The 25,495-nt window shown below is 47.0% G+C and overlaps 1 protein-coding gene across 12 annotated transcripts in view; it reads right to left on the bottom strand.

The window, feature by feature from the left end:
- The window catches only part of UVRAG (UV radiation resistance associated), a 110,595-nt gene that overhangs the window by 16,260 nt on the left and 68,840 nt on the right, over nucleotides 1-25,495 (bottom strand). For 2 of the 12 annotated variants that reach the window (XR_008203334.1, XR_008203336.1), the window contains exon 15: nucleotides 11,120-11,591. Coding sequence is in view for 4 of the 12 variants with exons in the window: in XM_052670728.1 (XP_052526688.1) it covers nucleotides 15,020-15,719 (700 nt within the window). In the remaining 8 variants the exon portion in view is untranslated. The other 10 variants (XR_008203364.1, XM_052670763.1, XR_008203353.1 and 7 more) reach the window with 9 other exon arrangements.

The raw sequence follows: 25,495 nt of genomic DNA, 5'->3' as shown, positions 1-25,495 counted from the left end.
TTTGTCTTGCACGAAGGATGCTGTGCCCACCCAACATCTCCAGTCCATGGGTAGCAGCTGCCTTCTCAGGGCAACTGAAACTCAATTTTCTGGGTCTGGAGCACAGAGACAGGGCTCTGGAAGAGGGGGAATAGTCGGAAAAAAACAGATCCTGATGCCTCCTGCTGGAAAAAGTCTCAGCCCCCAAAAAGCTGTTGGCTTTGGCTGCCAGAGATGGAAAGTACAAGAAGGAGTCCTGGCTTAGAGGTGTCCCTCATGGTTGGATCCAGGAAAACAGGCAGCAATGTGTACATGCATCCCGGAGCTGAGAAAGTCATCCGTCCCTGTGCCATCCCCTAGGCATGAGCAGAGTGAAAGGAGATGTGATGGTGGTTGGGTTACTCCTGAAGATGCCATCAACCCCCACAAAACCCACAATGGCTCTGACAGACCCCTTCCAGCATAAAGGAAAGGGGCAGCTGCAGGTGCTCCTGCCCACCTACCTCGTGTCCACGCTCTGTGGCAGCTCCTGTGCACTTTCAGCATTTTTACACCAATGTGAGGGGCTCAGCAAGTGTGCAGTGCTGGATTTGATGAGGTTTCACCACCTCCCTGGGTCAAAATCATGCCTGGGCCTTCAGAGGCATTCTAACCACAAGGCTTCAACAACATGGACTTCCTTCCAATCAGGTTTTCCCTCTCTGCTGATCAATCCTTTCTGCCTTTCATATCTTTCCAGGATCCGCAGCCTCATAAAACTCCATGGGAGAACATTTCTGCCTGCTCAGCACGGGCAGGAAATTCCCAACATTTTTCACTTTTTCAGCCCAAAGAGTTGTCCACCGGGTCCGAGCTCTGCCAGCACCATCCCAAAGGGGTCCCAGAGCCAGGAGGTGATGCAGAAAAGAGGCTGAGCTCTTTATTTTGACTGGCACTGGAGAGGCAACCTGGGTGCGACACGACGGCTCTGCAGTATCTTTGTTGTGCAATGGAAGCTGGCAAACACCCCAGCCCTGCTCCAGAGGTTGGCAGCAGCCATCGTATGTGTCTTTAGCCCTGTTTGACATAACAGAGCTTTGTCCCGCTGCAATTGATTGAATGTCAGCACCCACTTCACTCCCTGATTGAACAGCTCTGACGGATGCTGACCACAATGGCCACGAGATAGCACAGGTTGCCCAGAGAAGCCTTGCTGCCTCATCCCTGGAGGCACTGAAGGCCAGGCTGGATGTGGCTCTGGGCAGCCTGGTCTGGTGGTTGGCGACCCTGCCCACAGCAACTAGATGATCTTTGAGGTCCTTTTTGACCCAGGCCATTCTATGATTCTATGATTCTATGACTCTATAATTCTATGAACTGCACCCCTCCTCTCTGTGGATTTGTTCTGTAGCAAAGCATTAAGGCAAAACGGATGTATATCTCATCACCAGCCTTTGGGGGCAAAGATTGCCTTTGAATTGGAGCTACAAGCAGTAGCAAGAAGAAAAAAAACAAAGATTCTGTATAGGAAGCATGACTTGCGGGCCTGGCCATGGGCACAGCTCAGCAGGAATGGCTCTGCACGTGATGCTCCTCTCACACTGCTGCTGTTTGGTGTGGTGGGCATTGAACGCTCATCGGAGCAAGGTTGCAAGACAAAAAAAAATCATTCACTTTCAGCCAAGGAAGATGACTCTGCTTTGTTTTTGTGACTTCACAGATAAAAAATCCTGTATGTTTTAGCACATTGTGCAAGATTGTGCAATAGGAACCTTCCCAGGTTCCCATTGCTGAGGACAGCTGGGTCAGTGGGGGACAACTTCTCCCCTCTCATCCTTCATTTGAGGACCAGTCCCAAAGCAAGTAAACCAGGACTCTCACTGCTTTGCTGCCTCCTTGGTGCCATGCAGCCCAGCACGAAGCTCGGGTTGGGGCTCTCACTTAATCCAGACAGGCACTTTTCTGATTCTGCTGCTGGACTTTCCTGGCAGGCAGGCAGCTGGGGGCAGCCAGGGAAGGAAATTTTCTAAGCATAAAACCCACAGTGTCTTCAGCCTTGAAAAAGTGTCAAGGCGCACACGGTTGACCCGAACTATTTATAAATGGAGACCCAATGGAAAGGTGATGGAGCTGAACCAACTTGCAGTTTCCATCCCATCCCTCTCCCTGCAGCCGGTCACTCCAGCAGCATGGCACCAGCCAACATCCTCAGCTCCAATTTTTCCAGCTCAAAATGTATCTGAGCGGCCCAAGTGCACCTCTCAGAGGAGAAGTAGGTCCTGGATTCTCTACTGTATGTGACTGGTGGTTCTCAAGGTGGAGGTGCGCAGGGCATACAAGGATGAAGCCTGGTTTGGAATAGCTCAATGCTTCAAAGGGCCCCAAATGAGCCAGCAGTGTGCCCAGGTGGCCAAGAAGGCCAATGGCATCCTGGCTTGTGTCAGAAACAGCAAGGCCAGCAGGACTAGGGGAGTGGTTGGTCCCTCGTGCGTGGCACTGGCAGCCCAGCGCTGCCCATCCAGAATTGGCATTTCCTCTTTGGCATTTCCTGTTTCTTCTTCAGGGGAAGAGGATGAAGATAAAAGATGTAGAGGTAGGAAGAAGAAGAAGGAATAATACAGAGCTGTGCAAACCATTGAAATGTGGAATTTTAAGATCTAGGTCTATCCCAAGGCACCAGAGAGATCACGGATTGGGAAGGCTTCTTGGCTGGGTAGGTCTCTGTTCTCTCCTTTAGGGCATTTTCCAGAGCACACTTTGCTGGATTCTCTCACCTATGGACCCAAACACCACAGCATCCTGAGGGCAAGCTGAACATGGCCACCAAGAGCCCATCTCCTTCATGAGGACACCGCCACGAGCCTATAGGAAGAGCAATCACCTGTCACTCATCATAACAAAAAGCAATCAAGAGAAACACAGCAGACCATGAAGAAACTGTTCTCAAGTGCCGTACTTCATAATTTTCTTTGCAGAGCTCAAGGCTGATCCTCCACAAAAGGTCTCATGCTACAGAAGGAAGCATTACCAGATTTTTTCTAGGGCCGTTGCAAGTGATAATCCTACTTTTATCACGTTCTTCTCACAGGAACCACATAGGATGCTGCACTCCCAGCAACTAGCGAATTAATTGGGTTTAAGATGTGTAAAATTTAAAAACCACCAGGGGAGGAAAGAATAGCAAACTCTTCCCGAGCTTTTTATTGAACTCTCAGGGAATGAGGGATATGTGCGATGCAAATGAACAAAACCACCGAGCTGGAAAGGAGCTCAGGAGCCCATGGAGACCACTTTAGGTGGCTGAGGAAGGGTCATATTGGAATGGAGCATCCTGCAGGGATGGCATAACACAGGGATGGGATGGAGAGCAGCTTCTGGGGAAAGGGCTTGGGACAACAAAGGCCAATGCTTTGATAGATGGTGGCCAACAGGAATGAGCCCAGCAGTGTCACCAAGCTGTGGGCTGGAGGTTGGGGCGTGGAAGGAGATGTCAAAGCTGAGGGTGCAGTTGGAATGAAGGCAAAGGGGGATTTTACTGCCATCTGCAGCTCTGTGCTCAGTTGGTGGGATCCTCTTTGGACGTGCCCACCGTTGGGAAGAGAGATCATAGCACAGGTTAGAACAGAAGTCCCCATCACGAAATGCTTCTTGCCATGCAGGCGGTCAAACATTGGAACAAGGGGTCCAGCTGTGGGATCTCCATCCACAAAGCAATCCCAAAGCTTCCAGTCCCAGTTACTCTGCATGGCTTTGCATTTCCTCAAGCCTTCCAGTAGCATGGTCTCCTTGGACCACCTCCCCTACTATTTCCTACTTCAACAGCTCTGAATTAATCTATTTTTTTAGAAATTTGCTGTGTGTACATGCATTCCTTCTGGTCACACTGAAGTGGCAAAGAAGCACAAGGCTGTACTGCTGTACTGCTTCTTCATGGCCACCTATCTTCTCTAAGCTAGAGGAGCTTCTAAGCTCTGGTTGGAGCTCTTGTTTCCAAACCCACTGTTGTTTACAAGATGCTCCTGTACACCCACAGCCTTCTTGCTGCACAGAACCCAAAGCCAGGCACTATTGACCAGACAAGCTTTCCCAACTCCAGGTGGAAGGTTGGCTATTAAGGAAAATCTCTTTCCTAGAAAGAGTGGTGATGCAGTGGCACAGACTGCCCGGGGAGGTGGTGGGGTCATAGTGGGGATGTGGCACTTGGGGACATGGTCAGTGGGCACGGTGGGATGGCTTGGGGTTGGACTTGGGGATCTTGAAGGTCTCTTCCAACCTTAATGAGTCTACAATTCTATGGTAAGAATTATCACCCAAGTCTTACGCATCCCATCTTGGCAGTGCTTAGCAGCAGACGCATGTCTTCGTTTGCAACAGCATCACCTTGTGACCCAGCTGTGATCCAGCTGCAGTTGGGAACCCCCCAGCACATCTCCTGCTATGCAGCTCCCGACAGGAGACACTTCACATTACTCTTTGGGACACAGCAAAGTTTACCACTCATCTTACTGGAAAAACAGCTTCAAATTCCTCTGATAGGAAGGAGCCCTGCTTTTACAGGGTATCAGTTTCATCGAGGGAAGGAAGTGGAAGCAGAAGAGATGCTGATCATGCGTCAGATGGGCACAGATAAGCCCTGGGCCAAGTTCTCACTTCATCATCACAGCTGATTAACCAGGAGGTCAAGAGCTTGAGCAAAAACCCCACCGTGTTGCAATTCTCATGTAGACACAGGAAGTTTGGGAGATTCGTCCCTCTGATGGCAGTAACGGCGGTATCAAAACTCTCACTGTGCTAGTTGTGGCTGTTCAGAGGCTGTTTTGGTAACACGTGGAGCAAAACGTTCTCCTGCTCTTTAGAAAGTGGGATAAGAGGCAAGAGTTCAGGTTCCAAAAAACACTCAGATAAAGGATCGTGGGTTTCTCCACTGCTCCTTAATGAGCTCCTCCTGAGAGCAGCACTGAGCCCCTGCTTGGGAGCTGTGCGGGGCAGGGTGCTCCACCTCCACTCCAGAGCACGAGGAAGGACAAAGCACCACTGCACGAAACACAGCTCCACTTTGGCTCCAAAAGCATTTTGGCATAACTTGCTAACTTGAATTTTATCTGTAAACGTTTTCAGCCCGATACCACAGGGAATCCTGATTTTCTGAGACTTACCAACAGGAAATCCCTGAGCCGGAGGGTTTAGCTGTAATGAACTTATTGTATATTCAAGCACCGAATGTCAATTTGGATTATGATGTCAAAAATAAGCACTGAGAGCTTGCAACCGTACCCTAGGGTCACCTGTCAGGAACTCCAGACTGAAATTGGCCAGATATAGACCAGAACAGCCCTGATTTATTTTTTCCCTGTGCAAATACAACAGCGAGGACTGAACAAAACCTACTGCATCCTGGAGATGAGCCCCCTCCTCCTGTCCCCAGCGTCCTCCTCCACTTCATGTGGGGCTTCCTTGGCTGGGGATGCTTCGTTAGAGGCTGCCCTAAGAGCCCAGGACCTGTCAGATGTGTTGGGAGATGAAATCCTGCTATTAGTGCACATCTGTGTCACCACCACTTGTGTCATTCTGGGAGCCCAAAGCAGAGATCAGGAGCCCCATCCTCCCAGACACGCAGGTGAAGACAGCTCTCGCTCCCTGGCCTCAGGCTGAAGGCACGTGGGAATTCATTTGGAGGATGGGATGCAAGAGGAGCGGTGTATGGGGGATAATTAATAATTAATCTCCCTCTCCAGGCACATAGGCCCCTGCTGAGGAGGTTCAAGCGACTTGTGTCTATCTTCATCCCCATCTTTATCCTCATCTTTATCCCCGCCTTCATTCCCATCCTCAGCCCCACTTTTGTCCCTATTTTCATAGAATGGTTTGGGTTGGAAGGGAGCTTAAAGCCCACCCAGCTCCAATCCCCTGCCACTTTCTGTATTCATCATTCTGCTCTCTCTTATTATGTTCTCGCTCATTAATGGCACCTCCTCCCCTGAGACTGCCTCCCAAACCCTTCCAATGGAGACCCTACAGATGGTTATGGTTATCTGGATTGAGAAGCAACTGGGAAACAAGAAACCAAATACAGTTTCTCCAACCAAGAAACGGGAAATTGGAACCTCCAAAGCAAACTTCCATTACAAACCCAGATTTCCATTCTCACTCTCTAACTCTCTAACCAGCTTGTTGTGAGGCTGGCAGGGAAATAAGACCTTTGTTTCCTTGATGAAAGCAGGAGACATTCAATTTCCTCTTCCTGGAATGGGGTTTGCCAGCCTCTTTTGCTCTCTGTTTAGGAGGCCTCAACGCCAGGGAAGTTGGATGAGACTAAAACCACCAACCTGTTCACATTGATTTTCTCTGGAGAAAAAGGGTTGAAAAGCTTTGGGTCATCTTTGCTTTGGGTTGTGGTTTGCTGGGATCTGCTTTACTTGTTCGCCTCCTACCCAAAATCATAGTGGAGGTTGAGGCCGCTGTTTGCAGAGATGCTCAGGCTGGAGAGAGGGAGGGAGGGAGGGAGGGAGGGACAGAGGGAAGAAGGGACAGAGGGAAGGAGGGAGGGAGGAAGAAAATAAAGCACAAAAAATTGTTGAATGATAAAGTATCCAGGTTGGAAGGGACCCCTGAAGATCATCTCATTCCAAACTCTGCTCTGTTGGCCAACAGTTTGACGTAGCATGAGGCTGCAACGCTCCTCATTGCTGCTGGAAGTCCTGCACGCAGCGAACCCAGGCAATCACTCACGTCCTCCAATGCTGATTTCTGGCTAATGTCAGGCAGGGAGGATTAAAGCCTCCCTCTCAGGCCATCTGCAGTTCCCAGGCAAGCTGACAGCACCTTGGACTTCTCACCCAGGACAAATCCTAGCCCGGTTTAGCACGAGGCAGCCAAACAGCAACTCGCCTTGTCACACCGCGTGCTGTTGACAAAGTTATCGCTTTCCAAACAACCCAGAGCTGAGCCAGCGGGGCCCTCCACCCACTCCAACATGAGAGCATTTCCTGCTGGCCCAGGGAAAGGTTACTGAGGATGCACACAGAGCTGAGACTGCTGCTGCAGGTCACGGAGTCACGTTTGAGTCAGAAGGGATCTTAAAGGCCACCTGGTCCAACAACCCTGCAATGAGCAGGGACACCCACAGCTCCATCGGGTGCTCAGAGCCACATCCATCCCAACCGTGGATGTCTCCAGGGACAGGGCATCCACCACCTCCCTGGGAAACCAGGCTGTGGGGCTGCACTTGCTTTGTATCAGTGTTTGAGGTCTCAGAAAGGTGTTCTGAACCTGGCAGGCAAAGAGCATGAAAGCCCAAGGTTGGATGTTAAAACTGGACTGTTGTACAGGGGATGAAAAGGCACAAGGAGGAATGCGCTCGAAGTCAACTGGGAATTAAACACTGAGATGCTGTGGCTGTAAAGAGGAGTTTCTGGCCGTTTGAGTCAGTGCTGCAAACTCTCATCCCTTCTTTCTCTGCGATTTGCTGTGCTAGAAAGGATTTCTACACTTTTCTTAAATACTGCAGTGAAGTTGCAAATAATACACTGAAAAATCTAGGTGAAACTATGTGGCCCACATAGCATAACGTGTTAAACAAGAACTAAAAACTCACCCCAGCCTGAGACTCACACAGTTCTGGCAAATGCAAGTGGGAAATGGAAATGTGGACAACACTGTATGGACATTAAGCACCCTCTGGATGGAAGACCTGTGAAGCAAAGCAGCTCAATGTCTCCTGCTCTCTCTTCACATGGTGATCTTCAAGCACAGAATAATTAAGGGTGGAAAAGACCTCTAAGGTCACCTTGTCCAACCATCCACCTACCACCAATATCACCCACCAAACTATGCCCAGGAAGCTCGTCACACCTCATCCAGCAGCTGCCTTACGCACGTTACTAGCAGCTCTTCGCGACCACCGTATCTCTTTTGCTCCAGCACCAAGCCTGTGGTTTTGGCAGAATAAGCTGAAAACCTGCTGAAAGCTTGTGGTTTTGCATCAATCTGGGTAGAGAAATCGCCTGGTGTGCCTGTTTCTAAGCAGCCACGGGGACTGCAATGAGTTGTGTTGCATGTATGCAATAAACACCTGTTCCACAGCAGTGGTGCTGGCAGGGGAAATGGGAGAGACCTCATCGCCCTTTAGACCAGGCATCAAGACGGTGGAGCGGTGGGACAGAGATGAGGTTTAAATGCTTGTGAAAGCAAGGAAGAACTCAGTGAGATAACACAGCACTGAGATGTTATCAGAACATCTGCACTGTGTCCATCACTCACCCATCTTCCCTTGAGGAACTGTTCCCTCTCGGTCCCACACACCACAAAAAGCACAGAAAATAGACATACGTAAGGTTCCTTTTTCCACCAGGGCAATCACGTCTCCAATTACAGCACGGAGGATGTTATCAGGTTGCAGCAAAATTTCACTATTGCCATGATTTCGCGGGGAGAAGAAGATTAATATGAGAACATAATTTCCACAGCCAGCAGCCGCGCTCCAAGCGGTGCTCGTTGTGTCAGACAAAACCACAGACGACAACCCCAACTCAGCCAGGGCTCTGATTTGGGACCAGAGCCTGGAAGCAGTGTCCTGAAAGCAAGACCAGAGGAGCGAGAGCTGGAAAGAAGGGGCAGAGACATTTCTGAGCTTCACCAAGGAAAGGGAAGGTGGGTGGTGATGGGTTGATGGGTTGATGGTTGGACTTGATGATCTTGGAGGTCTTTTCCAACCTTAACGACTCTACAATTCCTCCATTAGGAAATACCCTGCAAGAAAACAAGATTTTCTTCTGAAAAGCCTCATGCTTGCAGCACATTTCAGTCCCAGCTGGAAATAGAAATTGCTGGGGACTCCAGACAACAAAGCCAACTGGAGGGATATCCCTTCCCAAATGGAGAAGCCAATGGAGACACACAAGCCGAAAGGCAGAGCTGGGATTAAACTCTGAGCGTTGCACCATGCTGCGACTTTCCATAGGAAGGGAGGAAGATGAGGAGAGAATTCTTCTCACCAGCTGGATTCCTTCTCCTGCTGCCCAGCCCTGGGTCCGACGCCAACACCTTGTGCAAAATTTAACGCACCAACCTGACAGGTTTTCCATCCACACCAATCGCACGTTCGAGCTTAATGGTTTTTCATGCAGATGTAACTTAATTAACTGACTGCCTGATTACATCCTATATGAGATTTTTAGGCAGCTGAGACCAGTGCACATTTGCAGAGCTGCTCCTGCCAGCTGTCATGTGCTATGCCACCTCAGGACGAGCTGCCCACGAGTTGTCCATGATTTCATATTAACACCTAAGACGAGACCACGGAACTGCAAGTACATATGTACTTTTTCTTTTCTTTTTTTTCAAACACAGATGCAAAAAATACAATATTAGACATGAGACAAGGGTGGTTTGAGCAAGTTGATGTCAGCTCACCTTTCAAGTGCCATCCTCCAAAGTCAGAATCACAGAACAGTTTGATTTGGAAGGGACATTTAAAGCCAGCTGGCTCAACACCCCTGCAGTGCACAGGGACACACACAGCTCCATCAGATGCTCAGAGCCCCTTCCTCGTGACCCTGGGTGTCTCCACGGATGGGACACCACCACCTCTCTGGGCAACCTCTGCCAGCACCTCACCACCCTGATCATAAACACTTTTCCCTTATACCCTGTCTAAATCTCTCCTCCTTTAGTTTGAAACCATTTCCCCTCATCCCATCACAACAGACCCCACTGGAGAGTCTGTTCCCCTTTCTCACAACCCCCCTTCAGATACCGAAAAGCTGTTAAGTCATCAGCTCTCACTGATATTGAGAGTGTTATCCCTCTGGCACAGCGGGATGAAGGCCTTGCTGGCACTGAGCTAACAGCACCAGCCCCTCTGACACAGCCTCTGGCCCCGCACGCAGAGCATGGCCCACTGCTGGCAGGTGGACCTGACGGAAAGCCAGCACTGCTGCCAAAAGGCCAAAAAAACAATAATTAGAGCAAGTGTTAGATTTATTCCCCATCTCACCTCTCCCCAGCCAAGGAAACTACAGTTAGCTTTGCCTAAAGAAACAGGCTGAGCTCGTTTCGGGTAGTGCAGGCCATCAATACAGGCACGCAGCATCGGGCTGGGGAGTGCTGCTCTGCAGCTGGGGCACAAAACATCCTTCCCTCCCCATGAGAGCCACTGGGCTGTCCAGGCAAAGCCAAAAACACAGCTTACATTCTCCTCCACTCACAGTTTTGGGAGAGAATTTCCCCTGCACAGGAGCAGAGAGCGCCTGCTTACAGGAGTGGGGAAAGCAGTGCCAGCCCACACGGGGTTCCTCCAGCCAGGTTTTGGCTCAACAAAGCTGTGTCAATGGATTCTTTGTAATACTTGAGTACCAGAAACTAATTTTTGTTTATTTTGTGCTGGATTTTTTGGTGGCAGTGGTTCGGTTCTATTCAATAAAGCCAGTGTAAGCCAGAAATAGATCTTGTTTTCCTGTTAAAACAAAGACAACCCAGGCTGGACCTGATACTGCTGTTCTACAGGCACGTCAAGGAGTGATACCCAGAGCAGAAATTGAAACGAGGTTTTAACAAAACAACTTTTAAAAAGTGACCTATCAAAGTTAGGCTGAATAGAGTCCAACAGATTAAACCCAGGTGAGTCGATGCACTACATACAGAACAAATCCCTTCTACAACAGAGCTGACATCTGACAACTAATCCATTAAAAAATGGAATCATTTTACACCACACACAAAACAAGCTGATAGCAAACTAACCAGCAATGAAACCTCTCAAAAGGTGGTTTATTGGCAAGCTTCCGCCCTTTCTCATTTGGTGACAGAAGGACTAGGGCAGGAGGTGCCTTCCACCCACCTCTGTCCATTTGGAAAGTGGCAAAGTGTGGTAGGAAGAGCCCAGGGTTTGCCTAGAACAAGTCTGCCCCCTCCAGCAGCACCTCTAGCAGCAGGTTTCAATGCAAACCTTTTCCATACGTGGCCAATTATTCACTTTAATGCAAGAACATTTCAATAAAGCTGTTCAACATCGCAAAACAGCTTGAGGTAACATTTCTCTCCTGTATCTTCCCACTTCAGCTTCAGGAGCGTACAAGTTGGCGTCTTGGCATTCTGCTCTCTGATGACAGACAGATTGGGTGGGAGAAAACGATTTAAAAATAAGGAAAATCAGCACAAAAACCTGTTGCACTGACGAAGCCTGGAGTCCTGTTAGCTCTCCTCGCTGCACCGCTTCCCACCAGCAACCTCGCATCACGGACGGTCTCCCCGATGCTCGTGCAGCAGTCTCCTGCTCAATGGGAAGGCAACATTTTTAGGCAGACGCATGTTGCTGATCAGCTGGGATCACAAGAGGTGCTGGATGAGCAGCACTGCCTCCCCAGTGAGGCAGCACAGCCCCTCCACCATCCGCAGAGCTCCCCAAAGCCAGCTGTCTCCCAGCCCCACCGGTGGCCGGAGCTGTTTTTCCAGCTGCGTGCCATCTTTTTGGATGCAGTATGAATAACAAGAGCAGTACCACCTTGTGTGAAACAGAGCCAATGAGGCAGCCAGCTCTCCTCGCTCAAACATTCGCCTCTGGATCAATAAGGGCTTGATGAACTGCAAGCTGCAGGATCTGGGGGGCCGGGAAGGACGTGCTGGTTCAACTTGGGCTTGTAAAGAAAGCAAACACAAAGGAGCCATTAAGAGAAGACACAAAACCTTTGAGTGATACTAACCAGTTTTATTTTATAAATACAGATGAGCTTTCCCGCAATTACCAAGATAGTTTTAATGTGTCACTGACTATGGGATACTTTGTCTTGGCTTGTTTTAAATACCTGGTCAAGCAAGGAGAAGCCAATGCTGTTGTGCTCGCTATAAAAATAGAGTGAGATATGATCTTCCAAAACTAATATTCTCAAAAAAAAAACAACCTTAGGAGTTCCTAGTGAGGGGGATAAGATTGCAATGCAATGTTTTCTCCACTTGAAGACATTCACAGGCATTTAACAGTGTCACAGCTGTGCAGGAACTGAAAGGCTCCTGACAGTTTAAAGCACGCTGTGATCTATCTTCTCACCTTCCAACTTGCTCTTTGTTTCCCTCCCACTATGCCGTTTTCAAAGTCATTTACTGGGGAAGAAAATAAAATCACAAAAAGAAGCTGCAGTCTGTACAATCCTCCCATCCTCCATAGCAACGATGTTGGCCGATGCCTTAATTAGCCCTACAGTGTTGTCCCTCCCCTTCACACCCTCTATATAAAAGTGGTAAAAATAAGCCTGGGAGCAATTCAAGGTCTATGAAAGATACATCCATAGGAAGCCCAGAGAAGCTATGTGACAGACAGATGCAGAAATCAGCTGTCGTATCTGACACATGAACAATCCCAGGGCTCCAACGGGAACAGCAACACGAGAAAAATAAACTTCATTTGGTTGGGTGCCACCTGAGAAAATGCTCAACTAACAAACAAAATCTGAAGTCCCACTGATGCTCTACAAACCTAATTACGTGTTGCCTAATTGCTCTGAGACACTCTGAGTTTGCCTATGGAACACTGCGACTTCACAACTACTCTTTGGGTTGCTCCGAAAAGTCACCATGATACACAGACTACTGTCGTCGTGATAAAAGAAAATTAGTGTGACCACAATCCACCCTGGGCTGCTTCAACTGCGCCTGATTTCACCCCTCAGTGTGCCCAACCGACCCAGTACTGAATTTTGGCTAAAACTGAACTGCTGACAGGAGTTAGCAAGGAACGAGTAGAGGATCTCCTGCCCACCTCAATGAGAACGCGCTGTGTTGGCTTTGGGGATTCAATTCTGGCTCTCAGTGCACCAAAGTGCGGTGGAAATTCCCTACTTATTCCTTCTGATGATGATGGCAGTGCGTTAAGCCTTCATGGATGTTTTCCACAAGGTTTCAACAGAAGAGTTTATTCAGGGGGGAAGATACTCACGAATGTGTCCAAATTCATGCCTGAGTTTGCAAAAATGCGTTACAAAAGCGAGGTCTCTGCTTCTGAGTGCTTCCACCTTACTGAGACAGACCAAAGAAATGATTCAGCAGAAAGGTTCAATCCAACAACTCATGGTAGCACAGCCCAATCCAACAACTCACTGGTAGGCACAGCCCAACCCAACAATTCATGGTAGCACAGCCCAATCCAACAACTCATGGTAGGCACAACCCAATCCAACAACTCATGGTAGCACAGCCCAATCCAAGAATTCATGGTAGGCACAGCCCAATCCAACAATTCGTGGTAGGCACAGCCCAATCCAACAACTCATGGTAGCACAGCCCAACCCAACAATTCATGGTAGGCACAACCCAACCCAACAATTCATGGTAGCACAGCCCAATCCAACAACTCATGGTAGGCACAACCCAATCCAACAACTCATGGTAGCACAGCCCAATCCAAGAATTCATGGTAGGCACAGCCCAACCCAACAATTCATGGTAGGCACAGCCCAATCCAACAACTCATGGTAGCACAGCCCAATCCAACAATTCATGGTAGGCACAACCCAATCCAACAACTCATGGTAGCACAGCCCAATCCAAGAATTCATGGTAGGCACAACCCAATCCAACAACTCATGGTAGCACAGCCCAATCCAAGAATTCATGGTAGGCACAACCCAATCCAACAACTCAGTGGTAGACACAACCGTTAAAGCTAACAGAAGAAATGTGAATATAGTTTTAATACAGTCATTAAAGTGTTACCTGGAAAATGAATATTCTAGAATGGTGCTATTGTGTATATTGGTTCTCGTGTACACACCTTGCTTTGACAACAGATAGTTGAGATTATACATATCCACATTTTAAGAAGTTAATTTAGACTAGCCTTATGGTGATGTTAGGAGAGACAGTAGGTCATTGGTTCAAAAAAAAACATGGACCAGGGAGGAAAACAAAAAAGCCAGGCATGATGAAGCCATATATTTTTTATATTTGAGAGCTCGTGACCAAGCCTGAATTCTTGGTCATGCAATATAGAAAGCAAGAGCAATGGAATCCAAACTCAAACAAATAGCAGGAGTCACAAAATGGGCTGCTAATGGCTTTCCCATTAGTTAGCCAAACACATGTGCCAGGGGTGAGCAGCCCCACAACAAAGCTCCAACCAAAGGCTCTTCCTTAACACACAGAGGGTCCAGTTAAAGGGATATTAATGAATTATGCCAAGTGCTTCCCTTCTACAGAGGGCAGAGCGATTCCACAGGTTTGCCTAATTCCAAGCACAGTGGGTGAAACCCACTCACACTGTACGCTCGTCAGGCTTCTGCTGATTAGCTTGGAGATAATGAAGTTCAATGGAGAATGAGACACGAGGTTTTCCTAACAAACCTTAGAGGTGATTGGGTGCTCATGGGCTCTACCAGAAGGAAGACTGAGCGTGGAGAGAAGGAGGAAACACGATGATTCAGGCACAGGGAGACCTCAGGCGCTCTCTCTCTGGCAAGTGCACACCACCAGCTGGAGGCCCATCAGTGCAAACTCCCACAGCAGCACAGTGCAGCCAAGAGAAAGCTGTCCGACTACGGCCAACTCATGGCATTTCATGGCTGCACTGCCCAAGAAAGCACAAGAGTACATGGGAGAATACCAAGAGCTCTTATCATAATCATATTTTTAAATTAACTCCTTTTTTTTTTCCTTCTGATAAGATTAAAATGAGTTTAATTCTAAATGATAATTCAGAAAACAAATACTCATAGGAGGGCCAGATCAGCACTCGAAGTTTGTTTTTTGTTTTTTTTTTTCCAGGAAAGCGCTTACAAATGGACTCCACCGCCTAAAAAAACCCACAAAACCCAACAGATTATAAATACCAGACACAAGAGGACTGGAAGCAGAATCAGAATTTACCTGGGCTGTGAATATATACCATGATCCTGTGTTATCGTGCTCAGTAACAAGTCCGTTTGTCCTAACACCATTGGAATAGCTTTAGCTTTTTATATATATATATATATATATATATATATATAATTAATATAAAGAATAAGTGCAATTTAATCTCTATTCCAGGTCGCTGATTTCACCCCAATGTCCGCCATCAAATCCCTGCCCCAGCTCACTTGTCCGAACTTTTGCGCGGCCTGCGGAAGCTGGACATGTTTTCATTCAGTGCATAGATCCTCCGAGAGAACTCCTCAAACTCCCCCAGGACCTGTTCATCACACTCCACTGCCACGGCGTGCTCCACCGGGATGGAGTTAAAGTCTTCTAGCTGATCTCCCGTGCTGAACCCTGTCGCTTCCATCCCCATTATTTCCTCTGCTTGCTCCACCGTGCAGCAAAGGACGGGGCCGAGCGAGGGCCGAAACTCACAAGGCTGCTCACTGCTTATGGTGTTGGAACACTCAGCGGGCAGCAGCGCCCCATTTATTGCACTAGTATGTCCTAGGAAAGACTCCTGCTGGTCTTGGGTATTGGTTAGGCTCCCGTTTTCTCCGTTTAAACTGCCACACGAGTCCTCTCCTTTCTTATTTCCTTTTGAGGAGTCCATGGAGGTATCGAGGGAAGAAGATATCGATCCGGGTTTTTTATCTAATCCTCCCGCATGGGCTGCGATGGCCACGGGCTGCGTTAAAGCCGAGTTGTAACTAGGAGGAGGAGTTTTGTACTGCAGTCTCTCGTTTCCCGTGCTAGCTCGTTTTCGGAGTCCTTTATCTGGAGAAGGAAGCCCACTGGAAAAGCCAACATCCAATCTGCCGAAGCTAGAGCTCTGCCTCTTTGGAACAGGAATTGCACTGGATGTATGGTGTCGATCACTATAAAAGAAGGAAAGGATAAATCACAGCTGTCAGGCACGCTCACGAGCAATACAGATGTTTCACCAAAGGCTGAAGCAATTACTTTATCACAACTCCGAGCTCTGTCTGGCCAACCACTTGTATCCTAAAGTGCTAAAAAGCCCACAAGTGTTTAACGCCATATGAACTGCAGAAGACACCCCGGAGGACAGCTTTACTGAAAGCCGGCAAGATCGTGAGGGGAACATTTATGAAACTCCACGACTTGAAGAGTCAATCACCCAAGAAACCACCACGTCACGTTAATTCGGACTGTTAACACCGTTTTATAGGACCAGGCTGCGCTTTATGAATTATTACTGTTGACCGTGTATTTATGTATTTATGGCCTGTGCTGGGCCATCATAAACTCTTCAAAAGCAAGTAATAAGGGCTGAATCCTCTACGAGAGACTTCTTCCAGCAGTGAACTTTACTGACAGCTGCACAAAGGAAAGCCACGCTAACTTTGCTATTTGCAGATGATTAATTCTGCCAGATCTTTGGCTTCGCCGTGCCAACGGTTCCAAACCTTTTTGGACAAGTGTCAACATCGGTTTCTTGTGGAACGTGGAATAATCGAGCTTAATTTACAAGTTCAATTTGACTGTTAATACAGTTCCACTTACACTGTCTCAGGGTCTACAATTTGGAATGTCCGCTTTACGTCATCTGGGGCGTTACATGAATTTTCCTTCATAGGTTTGATCCTTGTCCAAACATAATCGCCATCCTATATGCAAATAGAATGCCCTACCTTAACTTAAGCAACCAGCTCTTTTTCCTCCAAGTTTCTTTTAAACACGGTTATTTCTGATCCCCTGAATGTACAACCAAGACTCGGCAGCTGTCAGTACGAGTCAAATTCATTAGCTCGGCTTAAAAGAAACTCTCCTCCTATTCAAGGCCTGATACATTTTGGGATTTGTCTTGCACGGAGAAATCTTGTAACAGCAGCTATGAACAGCCCCCAGCGTGGATCCTTTTCCATCCTATTTTCGGCTTCTCCCTTTTGTAAACAGGATAAGTAAGGTTGCCACAGGTCCCTGTGTGAAAAACAAGCATCCCTACGGGAAGGCAGCATGCGGTTCTGCTGCTCCTCCATTTCCTCTCCCATCTTGCTTTCTCCCAGGCTGCCCCTTAACGCACGTCTTGGGCTTGCTTCTCTCCTCCAACAACCCCAGTCACCTGAAGGAAAATCTGCTTGCTGCAATTTACAGTTGCAGACAGTGGAGCAGAGCGCCAAGCACCACGCATGCAGCCAGCAGCAAAGCCAGCAACTTTCTCCTTAGATTTCAACTGTTTGAGCCCCTTAAGGCGCACCAAAGAGCATTCAAAGCTCTCCTTGCAAAGGTCTGGAGCGTTCTCAGTGGAGGTGACAAAGAAAGCAGCGTGTGCCACAGATGCTCTCAGGAGCTGTGTATGCAGGCTCAGAGGTTATCCCATAGTCCCTTACTGACCAGAGACTTTCACACCTGGATTTTAAATACTTCAGCCAACCCCCGTACAATCAACCATTTATTTTCAAAATGATGCAATATGACAAAAATCTGAGTCAGGACAATTGAAAACTCTGTTCAGGCAATGTGCACTGCAGATGTATGTTAGGGATGGTCTGCTCTCCCCTCCCTTTCCTCTAGCTTGAACCTTCCAGCCTCGAATCAGACAATAAATGAGGATTTATTTGATATGACTTACTTCATTAGATTCTGTTTATCTCCAGACTTTGCTTTTTTCACGTTTGCTCCAGGCTTGCTGAATCTTTACAAAACTGAGCCCAAAGCATGAGCTGGGTCCAGCCTGGCTGCTAAGAGGAGCCCAAAGCTGTCACAAGCCTTGCGAGGTTCACAGAGGAGCCTGACAGAGCAAGAGCTTCGGTGCTAAAAAGGTTTGGGTATGCCTTGCTCATTGTTCTGCTGAAAGCTTGGATCCACACTCACCTGGAGGCTTCAGAAGGAACAGCTCTAAGCTAGGCGGAAAAGCTGCAGCGTAAGATCTTTACGTAGCGAAGGAAAGGCTTGATGGAAGGGCTTCTTATTTCTTGATTTAGGGACAATGCCAAGAAAGGCTTACAGGAAGTTCTGCCATTTCTCTGAATCTTATTTGACTATCTACAGCCCCGGGGAAGGCATGCAGGAGATCAATATCTAACCCTGGAAGGATTTCAAGCTGTACATTACGTTGTGAATTTAAGCACAGATGAGTGTTCCTCGAAATAGTCATAAAGCAATCTACTCTTTGCACAATATTTCAGTGATAAAAGCTCCGGCCTGAAATGCAAGCGGTCAGAAAAGGGTCCAGAGAAGACACACGAAAAGCACAGTGGCCTCAACAGGCGTGTTTGGAGCAAATCCTGCTGCATGTGGTTAGACTCTTTGAAGGACAAGGACATCCGTGCAGAGAGCTTGGCACACGACTAACTGGCAAGCCCCAAATTACCTTCAGTAAGAGCTGATCAGTCCAACTTAGGTACAACAGTATGTTTGCTACGAAGGTGAAGAAACAGCAGAGATGTAAGTGCCTGAGTACAATGAACATGAACAACTGTAATGTCTAATTAGCTCGAGAGAAGCAGCTTTACAAATTGTTCCGGTGGGCACGTAAACTCGAGCTTCTCCTAAAAAGAAATACAGCCAAACTGCTTTGTAGATGCAGTCAAAAGGGTGAGACATTAATTAGCTTGCAGGACCAGAAGAGTTTTTCAAGTGCTTGTTATGACAAGGCCATTCAAGTTAACATGTTATGCATGTCTGAACAATACCTCTTCAGTACAGCAGCCAAAGTAAAAAAAACCTCTTAGTAAGTCGAACTGGCAGAATGATCTACGCTAAGTGATCTAACAGCCTAAACATAGCAGCAATGCAGAGCTAATCTCCCTCATTTACAAAATAACCTCCCAGTTCTTTAGCAGAGTACATAAGGGCAGTCCATAGGGCAACATGGCAGGAATCATCTTCATTTATCATACCAGCGTTCAAACTAATGAATTAAAACAAAAAGCACTTGCAGCCAGGCTCCTTAAACTACATACGGTTAAATGGGCCCTACTTCAGCCTGTAAGATTGGGTTTTAATCTGCTGGACACATACGCAGGCAGATTGCTGAAACTATTCCTCACTGCCAATAAATATGAATGGGATGGGCTTAGCTTCAGTCAGGAATAATTACAGGGATAACAGCCTAAAGCTGAGAGAGCAGGAATGAGGTCAACAGAATGGCTTAAGCGCCTATCAAATATTAGCTACGGCATTTAGATAAAAATAAATACACATGAAGGCCTTTGGAGATCAGCCATCCAAGAGTTCATTGCCTACCCTCTTTCCACAGTCACTGGTAGAAAAAAATAACAGTGCAGGCAGTGGACAGAAAGGTGAGCAACACCATGCTGTGAGCCCGTGGTGATGAAGGGGACCATCCTCCCCTTTGGATGCCTCTTCTTGGCCATGAACTGAGCAACCGGTTTAGAATGAATGGGTCTCTGTACCCAAAAGCTGTGGATTGTGGATGCTCCATCCCTGGAGGTTCAAGGTCACGCTGGACGGGGCCGTGGGCAGCCTGATCTAGTGACTGATTGAGTGGTTGGCAGCCCTGCCCCACAGCAGGGGGTTGGAACTGCATTATCTTTGAGGTCCCTTCCAACCCAAGCCATTTTATGATTATGCGATTGATCATCATACTGCAGTGAGTGAAATAAAAAATGCATGGTTCTCAGCTACAGTCAAGCCAAGGCATCTTCTCCTGCTCCCTCACCTTCCCCCAGGTGAGAACATGAAGTCAAACCGTAGTTTCAGATCAGAAATAACGTTTCCAAAGAAGCACAGAGCTCAGATGTGCGAGGTTGCTATTAATCTCTACGAAAACAAGCAGCTGACAGAGGAACTCTATTCTACTCACATTTCCCTTGAGCAACGTCTGTATGGTTACCAAAACTCACAGCACTGCATCAAGGCAAAGCCATGAGAAAGAAGTGCTTTATCAGCTTCACAGCTCATGGAATTAATAAGAAAAAGCACTTCACATAGAAAATTAACATCCAATTGCCCGTAAACTGTAGAGAGCGCAAGGTATCCTTGCTAGCCAAACAAGTTCAGCATGCAGAGTGCAGCCCTGAGGCACAGCCTTGACCTGAATCACTAGGGGTGAGCTGGTTCAGCTTCCTGACACAATGACCTGCTTGATCTTCTGGGACAGCAAACAGATGTGGACACCTGCCCAAAAGGAACAGCCTGCAACTGGTGGAGTAGGAAAACCTGGCCTGATGAACTGTCATTGGGTCTTAATGGTGTTTAGTCATCCAGTTGGATCAGACTGGGACGAGTGACACAGAGGAGTAGGTCAGATTGCTCTTAGGAAGTAGAATTTCCAAATTAAAAGCAAAAATGGAAGAGAAATTCTGATTTATTGGCTATCGTAGATAAGAGAATTACATCACCACTGATTTCAGTGCTTCAATTGCATCCAAATCTAGAACGTCAATTTATACAGACTCTAACCTCAGCTACAAGTTTTACTGGCAGAAAATCTACGAGGTATCTGTTTTCTCCCCCAGAATACTCATTTTTATTCTTCAGACCCGTGGTGCAAGACGTGAACTCCGCACTGCAAACACCTACGGTACGCTGACTGAAATAGTGGGCAGCCATTTCTGGAGTTATTTTTCCTAGAGAACAGATTACAACTGGAATCCGTTTGTGGTTTTGATAAAGAGTTTCTCTGGTCAGATTCAGTTGCTATTATTTAATCCGTCTGCAAAGGGCACAGAGAAACTGTAAAGCACTATGAGACAGAACACAATTTGCAGGCTCAAATATGCACCTTTTCCTCCCTGCAAAACGTTTCCTCTGAGGAACATTATTGGATCACAGCTGGTCAAAACACTAAATCTTGATTGTCGGGCCCAAAGCCAAAATCCACAGCTACAGCTCTTTGGTATGAGAATACTTTAAAAAAAAATAACAGCATTTGATCTTTTTTGTGTGTGTGTGTATATTGCAAACTATGACCTCATGGCAGCATGGAGGCTAAATGAAGGTGTTTAAGTTGGTTTACAGCCATCTGAAATGCCTGAAGCTCCAAGCACAGCCCTGGGCCAATATCATGTCAACCGTGCTACAAAGCAATAAGAGCTTCTCACCTTCTCTGAGATTACTGGGTAAGTTACACACGGTGGTGACAGGGATGCTAAGGGAGGCTGCCAGTACGAAGCTGAGGTGAAACTGTGCCTTTTGGCAGCTATGGAATTCTGACACGTGCTTTTGAAATAATAAAAAAAAATCTTCATAAATTAAGCTACCAGAGTTTCCTCTGCTGTAATGTTATGCATTGGCCTCCTGTTGAATCTAGCAGAATACAAACCAAGGCATAACTGCAATTCAGAAGCAACGATAGAATCATGGAGTGGGTTGCAAAGAAGCACAATGAAAGGTAAATAATGCTCTGCACCTACACCTGAAACACATTGTTTGCTTTACACCTTCAGCTCCCCAGGTGTGATACTGCACTGCATGAGAATGTCTTAAGTTTGCTTTTTCACCTACAGGCACCAAAAGGGCAATAGCTCTGGGACTGCATGGATATGCCAGAGAAATCACCTACCTTACTCAGGCTGGAAAACAGAGTGACCACAAGCTGAAAGGCTGTATGGGCTCAACCAGGGCGACTGCAGCAGTGCAGAGGATGGCTGAGCATCTGCACAAGCCTGTGAACAGCTCAGACAACAACGAGGTTTGCCCTTGTTTGGAGCCAAACAACTTTTTGAAAACGTTGAAGAAATCACAGAATGGCCTGGGTTGCAAAGGAGCACAGAGCTCATCCAGCTCCAACCTGTTCCTGCTGTGTGCAGGTCGCCAACCAGCAGCCCAGGCTGCCCAGAGCCACATCCAGCCTGGCCTCGAATGCCTGCAGGGATGGGGCATCCACAGCCTCCTTGGGCAACCTGTGCCAGTGCCTCACCACCCTCTGGCTCAAAAACTTCCTCCTCATATCCAACCCAAACCTCCCCTGTCTCACTTTAAAACCATTCCCCCTTATCCTGTCACCATCCACCCTCACAAACAGCCATTCCCACTCCTGTTTATCCGCTCCCTTCAAGTAGTGGAAGGCCTTGGTGTGCAAGCATCTTTGGGTATAGCTTTTACATAAGGGTCCCAAAGGACATCTCCCTGACTGCAGACAAGGATTTCTAAAGGAACACGTGCGTTAACACCACATTAGTTAATCCTGTTGTTTCATTTCTTCACTAGGAAAAGCCTTCTCACTGCACTGCTCGAGTTTGCAGAGTGCTGCTTTATTTGCTCTTAATACAAATACCGTTCCTCAGAAGTCAGGCTGACTTGTGAACGACAAAGGTGAACACGCAGAAAGGAATAAAACAAAGTCAAGTGTATATGTGTAAGCAGTCCAGGTGTAAAGTACAGATTCAGTGTCTCAAAAGCTAGAATGAACTGCATACTTTCAGATATTCAGAGAACAACTGCATAGGGCCCCTCATGCATCAACAAATGCTGGTCTTAAAAATGAGCTGCTTTTCGGGAAGCCAGCGAGATCCCATGCTTGAGAAATCTGAAATACAGAGAAGTGTTCCCAAAAGGAAACAAAGATTTTGGAGAACACAACTGGGAAAATGTAAATCAAACAAAACTTTAGCTCGTCATCTTTCACCTTACGAAAGTGAGACATCATCTAAATCTGATAGCAGGAAAGTAAGGCTTTGGTGTTGTTTAGCCTCTGTAACAGCATGTGCAGAAGCAGCAGATCTGTCCCGGCTTCATCTACGTATAATACAGTAATACTCTGCAGTTGGGGCACACGAGGAGAAAGGTAAATACAGCAGAATATAGGTGCCAGGAGATATGAAGAGGGAAGCAGAGCTTGCAGACCTGCAAGCTTGATGCAATAAATCATGCAAGTTGCGATGTGAAAACATGTATTCATCATTTAATGCTTGAGAAACTAAAACAAGTCTCCCCAGGCAGAGGCATCCAGCAGCAACGCAATTAAACCTCAGTCCAACCCTGCAGGTATACAAAAGGCTGCAGGCAGAACTATGCAGTTCATCAGAGCCTGAAGCAAAGAAATCTATAGAAAACTGCCAAATTTGCTCCGACTGAAGCCTGAAATAATGGGCTAATTGGTTTTACAACCAAAGTTGTGAGAAAACAAAAACTAAACATCATCCCCACATCTGCAGGAGTAACAAAACTATTCTGTATATATATATCTGATATATATACATATATATATTCTGATGTGTATATCTGATCCTTCTCAGAGAGTGAGGCTAAGCCTGAATTAAATAACTACAGATTTTGGTTACCCTGTTTATCTCTGGGATTCAATTCCAGGCTGAAGAGAAACAGAGATGTCTCTAGAGAACAGTGAGAGCTATGAGTAGGTCCTCTTCACAGATAAACTAAGTGCAACGTAAGTCACAGCACGACTGTGATTTGACAGCCGTTCAGCAAAAGCTGTCTGCAGTGATAACGAAGGAAACTGAAAACCAGCAATTGAACAACAACAAGAAAACCAAACCAGTCAGTGTAAATGAATGTGTGAATAAGAAAAACTCATCACCACCTCACATGCTCCTGCTCTCATCCCACAGATGAAGGATAGCCTGGAAATACTTTGCCGACTGCTGTCTGCAGCACAGATTACTCACCTGCTGTATCCTGAAAACGAAAAATCCCTTCCAATCTTCATTTTAACAGCTGGTGGCCTTTCTGCTTGCTTAAATATATGTAAGCAGATATTATTCACAAGACAGTGGGCATCTGTGCTCCGCTACGCATGTGCTCAACTGCAGTGCCTGGCTGTGGAAGTCTCGCCAGTTTTCCCCTTGAGCCAGGCTCCCTGTAAAGGCTCATTTCCATTTATATTATTAGGAAGCACCAAGGAGCCTTGTTTAGAGTCATCAGCCTTAAGAAAAAGTTAAAAAAGAACAACTATGCATGCAAGTCGTGGAGGTGAGAAGGAAATGAGGCATAGACATTCATGTGGGGGCAAGGAGGGAATGTGATATTCCCAGAGAACTGTGCTTCATATTCCTACATGTTTTGAAATATTATCCGGCCCAAAAATGTGTTTTGTCTCGCTAATGACTGCGTATCACCTAACAGGAAAAAAAAAACAACCTGGCAGCACGAAGGCAAAACCTCCAACAAATACCTAAAGCTGACACTATCTGCTCTTCAAAGCTAATGGACACTAGGAGGGAAGAGCAGAGATGTACACCTTGTGACCCAGAGCCCTCATCTCTCTGCTTATTCGAGGGCCACCTGCACCCATCCCAGCCCGCACACGAGGTTCAGGCACTACAGAAGCCATAGTTTGGGTATTTTAGCCCTTTGTATTCTTATTTAGGTGACCACACGTCATCTTTGGGTTTTGACATCACAGCGATGGATGAAATAACAAACTGACAGCAATATTTGCCTGATGATTGAAGCTTTTCTTCCCCCACCTCGGGATAAGAAAAGAAGGGAGAATCTTTTCAGCTGTGGTTACAACTACTGAGAATGTGGAACTGCACGAGAACCACAGCTTCCTTTTCTCAGGCTCTGTTTGCTGGCTGAGCTGGATTTCCATCAGGCAACACTTGCACTGCTCTGCTCAAAGATGATCCCTCTCCTCCTCCCGTATTTGCCAAGATTATTCTCCCAGTCAAACGATTTGCCAAACAGCTTTGCTCACTTTGATCAGCATTTCTATACGCAAGGGCTGAAGGAAAGATAAAAGCAAAGTGCAGCATAGAAATAAGGGCTGGAAAGTGCTCTGGTACAGTGACGTCCCATAGGACTTTAGGGGCTGTTACTAAAAGCAGAACTCTTGTTCCAGGGGTCTGATACTGAGCCACGTTACTCCGAGGCACATAACTCCATCCAAAGCCTGCTCCTATCATTTTCAATTGGAGCAGCAATGAAAAGCTCTTTTTTCTTTCCCCCCCCTTGCCTTTTAGTATTGTGTGATCACAAGCTGCCTTCATAGCTGTTCTCCTTCCCACGTTCTGCGTATTGGAGGAACAAAGATAGACTCAGTCTACCAGAAGGCAGCAATCATCAGCTCTGAGAAAGCAAAACTCTTTTGAAGTTTCAGTAGTGAGAAGATGGCATACACCAGCAGGGTCTGCTCAGTGCTTCAGGGCATTCAGATACAATACGAACAGCCCTAGAAAGCTTTAACTGCACTGTTAAAGATCAGCCAGGGTCACAGTGGTGTCGTTTCAAATCAGGTTTTTGGGTTTTCAGATTCTCCCAGAAGACACAAACCAGCTCCAAGTTATTAACGTCTGCCCATTAGTGCTTAATAGTTTATTATCTCATTAGGAGCAACTCTTCCACCCTAATTTAGCGTTAACTGTGACAAGAGAGATTATTTCTCCAATCAGCTGAAGCAGTGTTGAGTCCATCTCCAGTCACCAGGGCAGCACCAAGTGATCTGGCAGCAAACCCTGGTGGTGTTACCTCACACTGGATGATATTTTCGACACCTTGCAGCACCTGGAATATCTGCAAAGAGCAAGGCAATGACACAAGGGAACATCCACCAACTCCACACCATTGGGGCAGAGGGGAATCATTAACTGAGGGCTCCTAAAACTGCAGTGCTACGTTTAGGTGGGATTCAGGCATTCAAAGAGTGAAGATGGGAAAGCAGGACACAATTGTTTTAAGGTAAGATGCTGCACAAGCATACGTAATTCAAAAGATCACACATAAATGAGCACAAAGCACGTAAAGCCTGCAAGAATGTGCTTGC

The sequence above is a fragment of the Tympanuchus pallidicinctus genome, unplaced genomic scaffold, assembly GCF_026119805.1.
Source record: "Tympanuchus pallidicinctus isolate F22 unplaced genomic scaffold, pur_lepc_1.0 scaffold11, whole genome shotgun sequence".
Taxonomy (NCBI): domain Eukaryota; kingdom Metazoa; phylum Chordata; class Aves; order Galliformes; family Phasianidae; genus Tympanuchus; species Tympanuchus pallidicinctus.
Note: the sequence above shows the minus strand (reverse complement) of the source record. Positions and strands in the feature narration are given on the sequence as shown.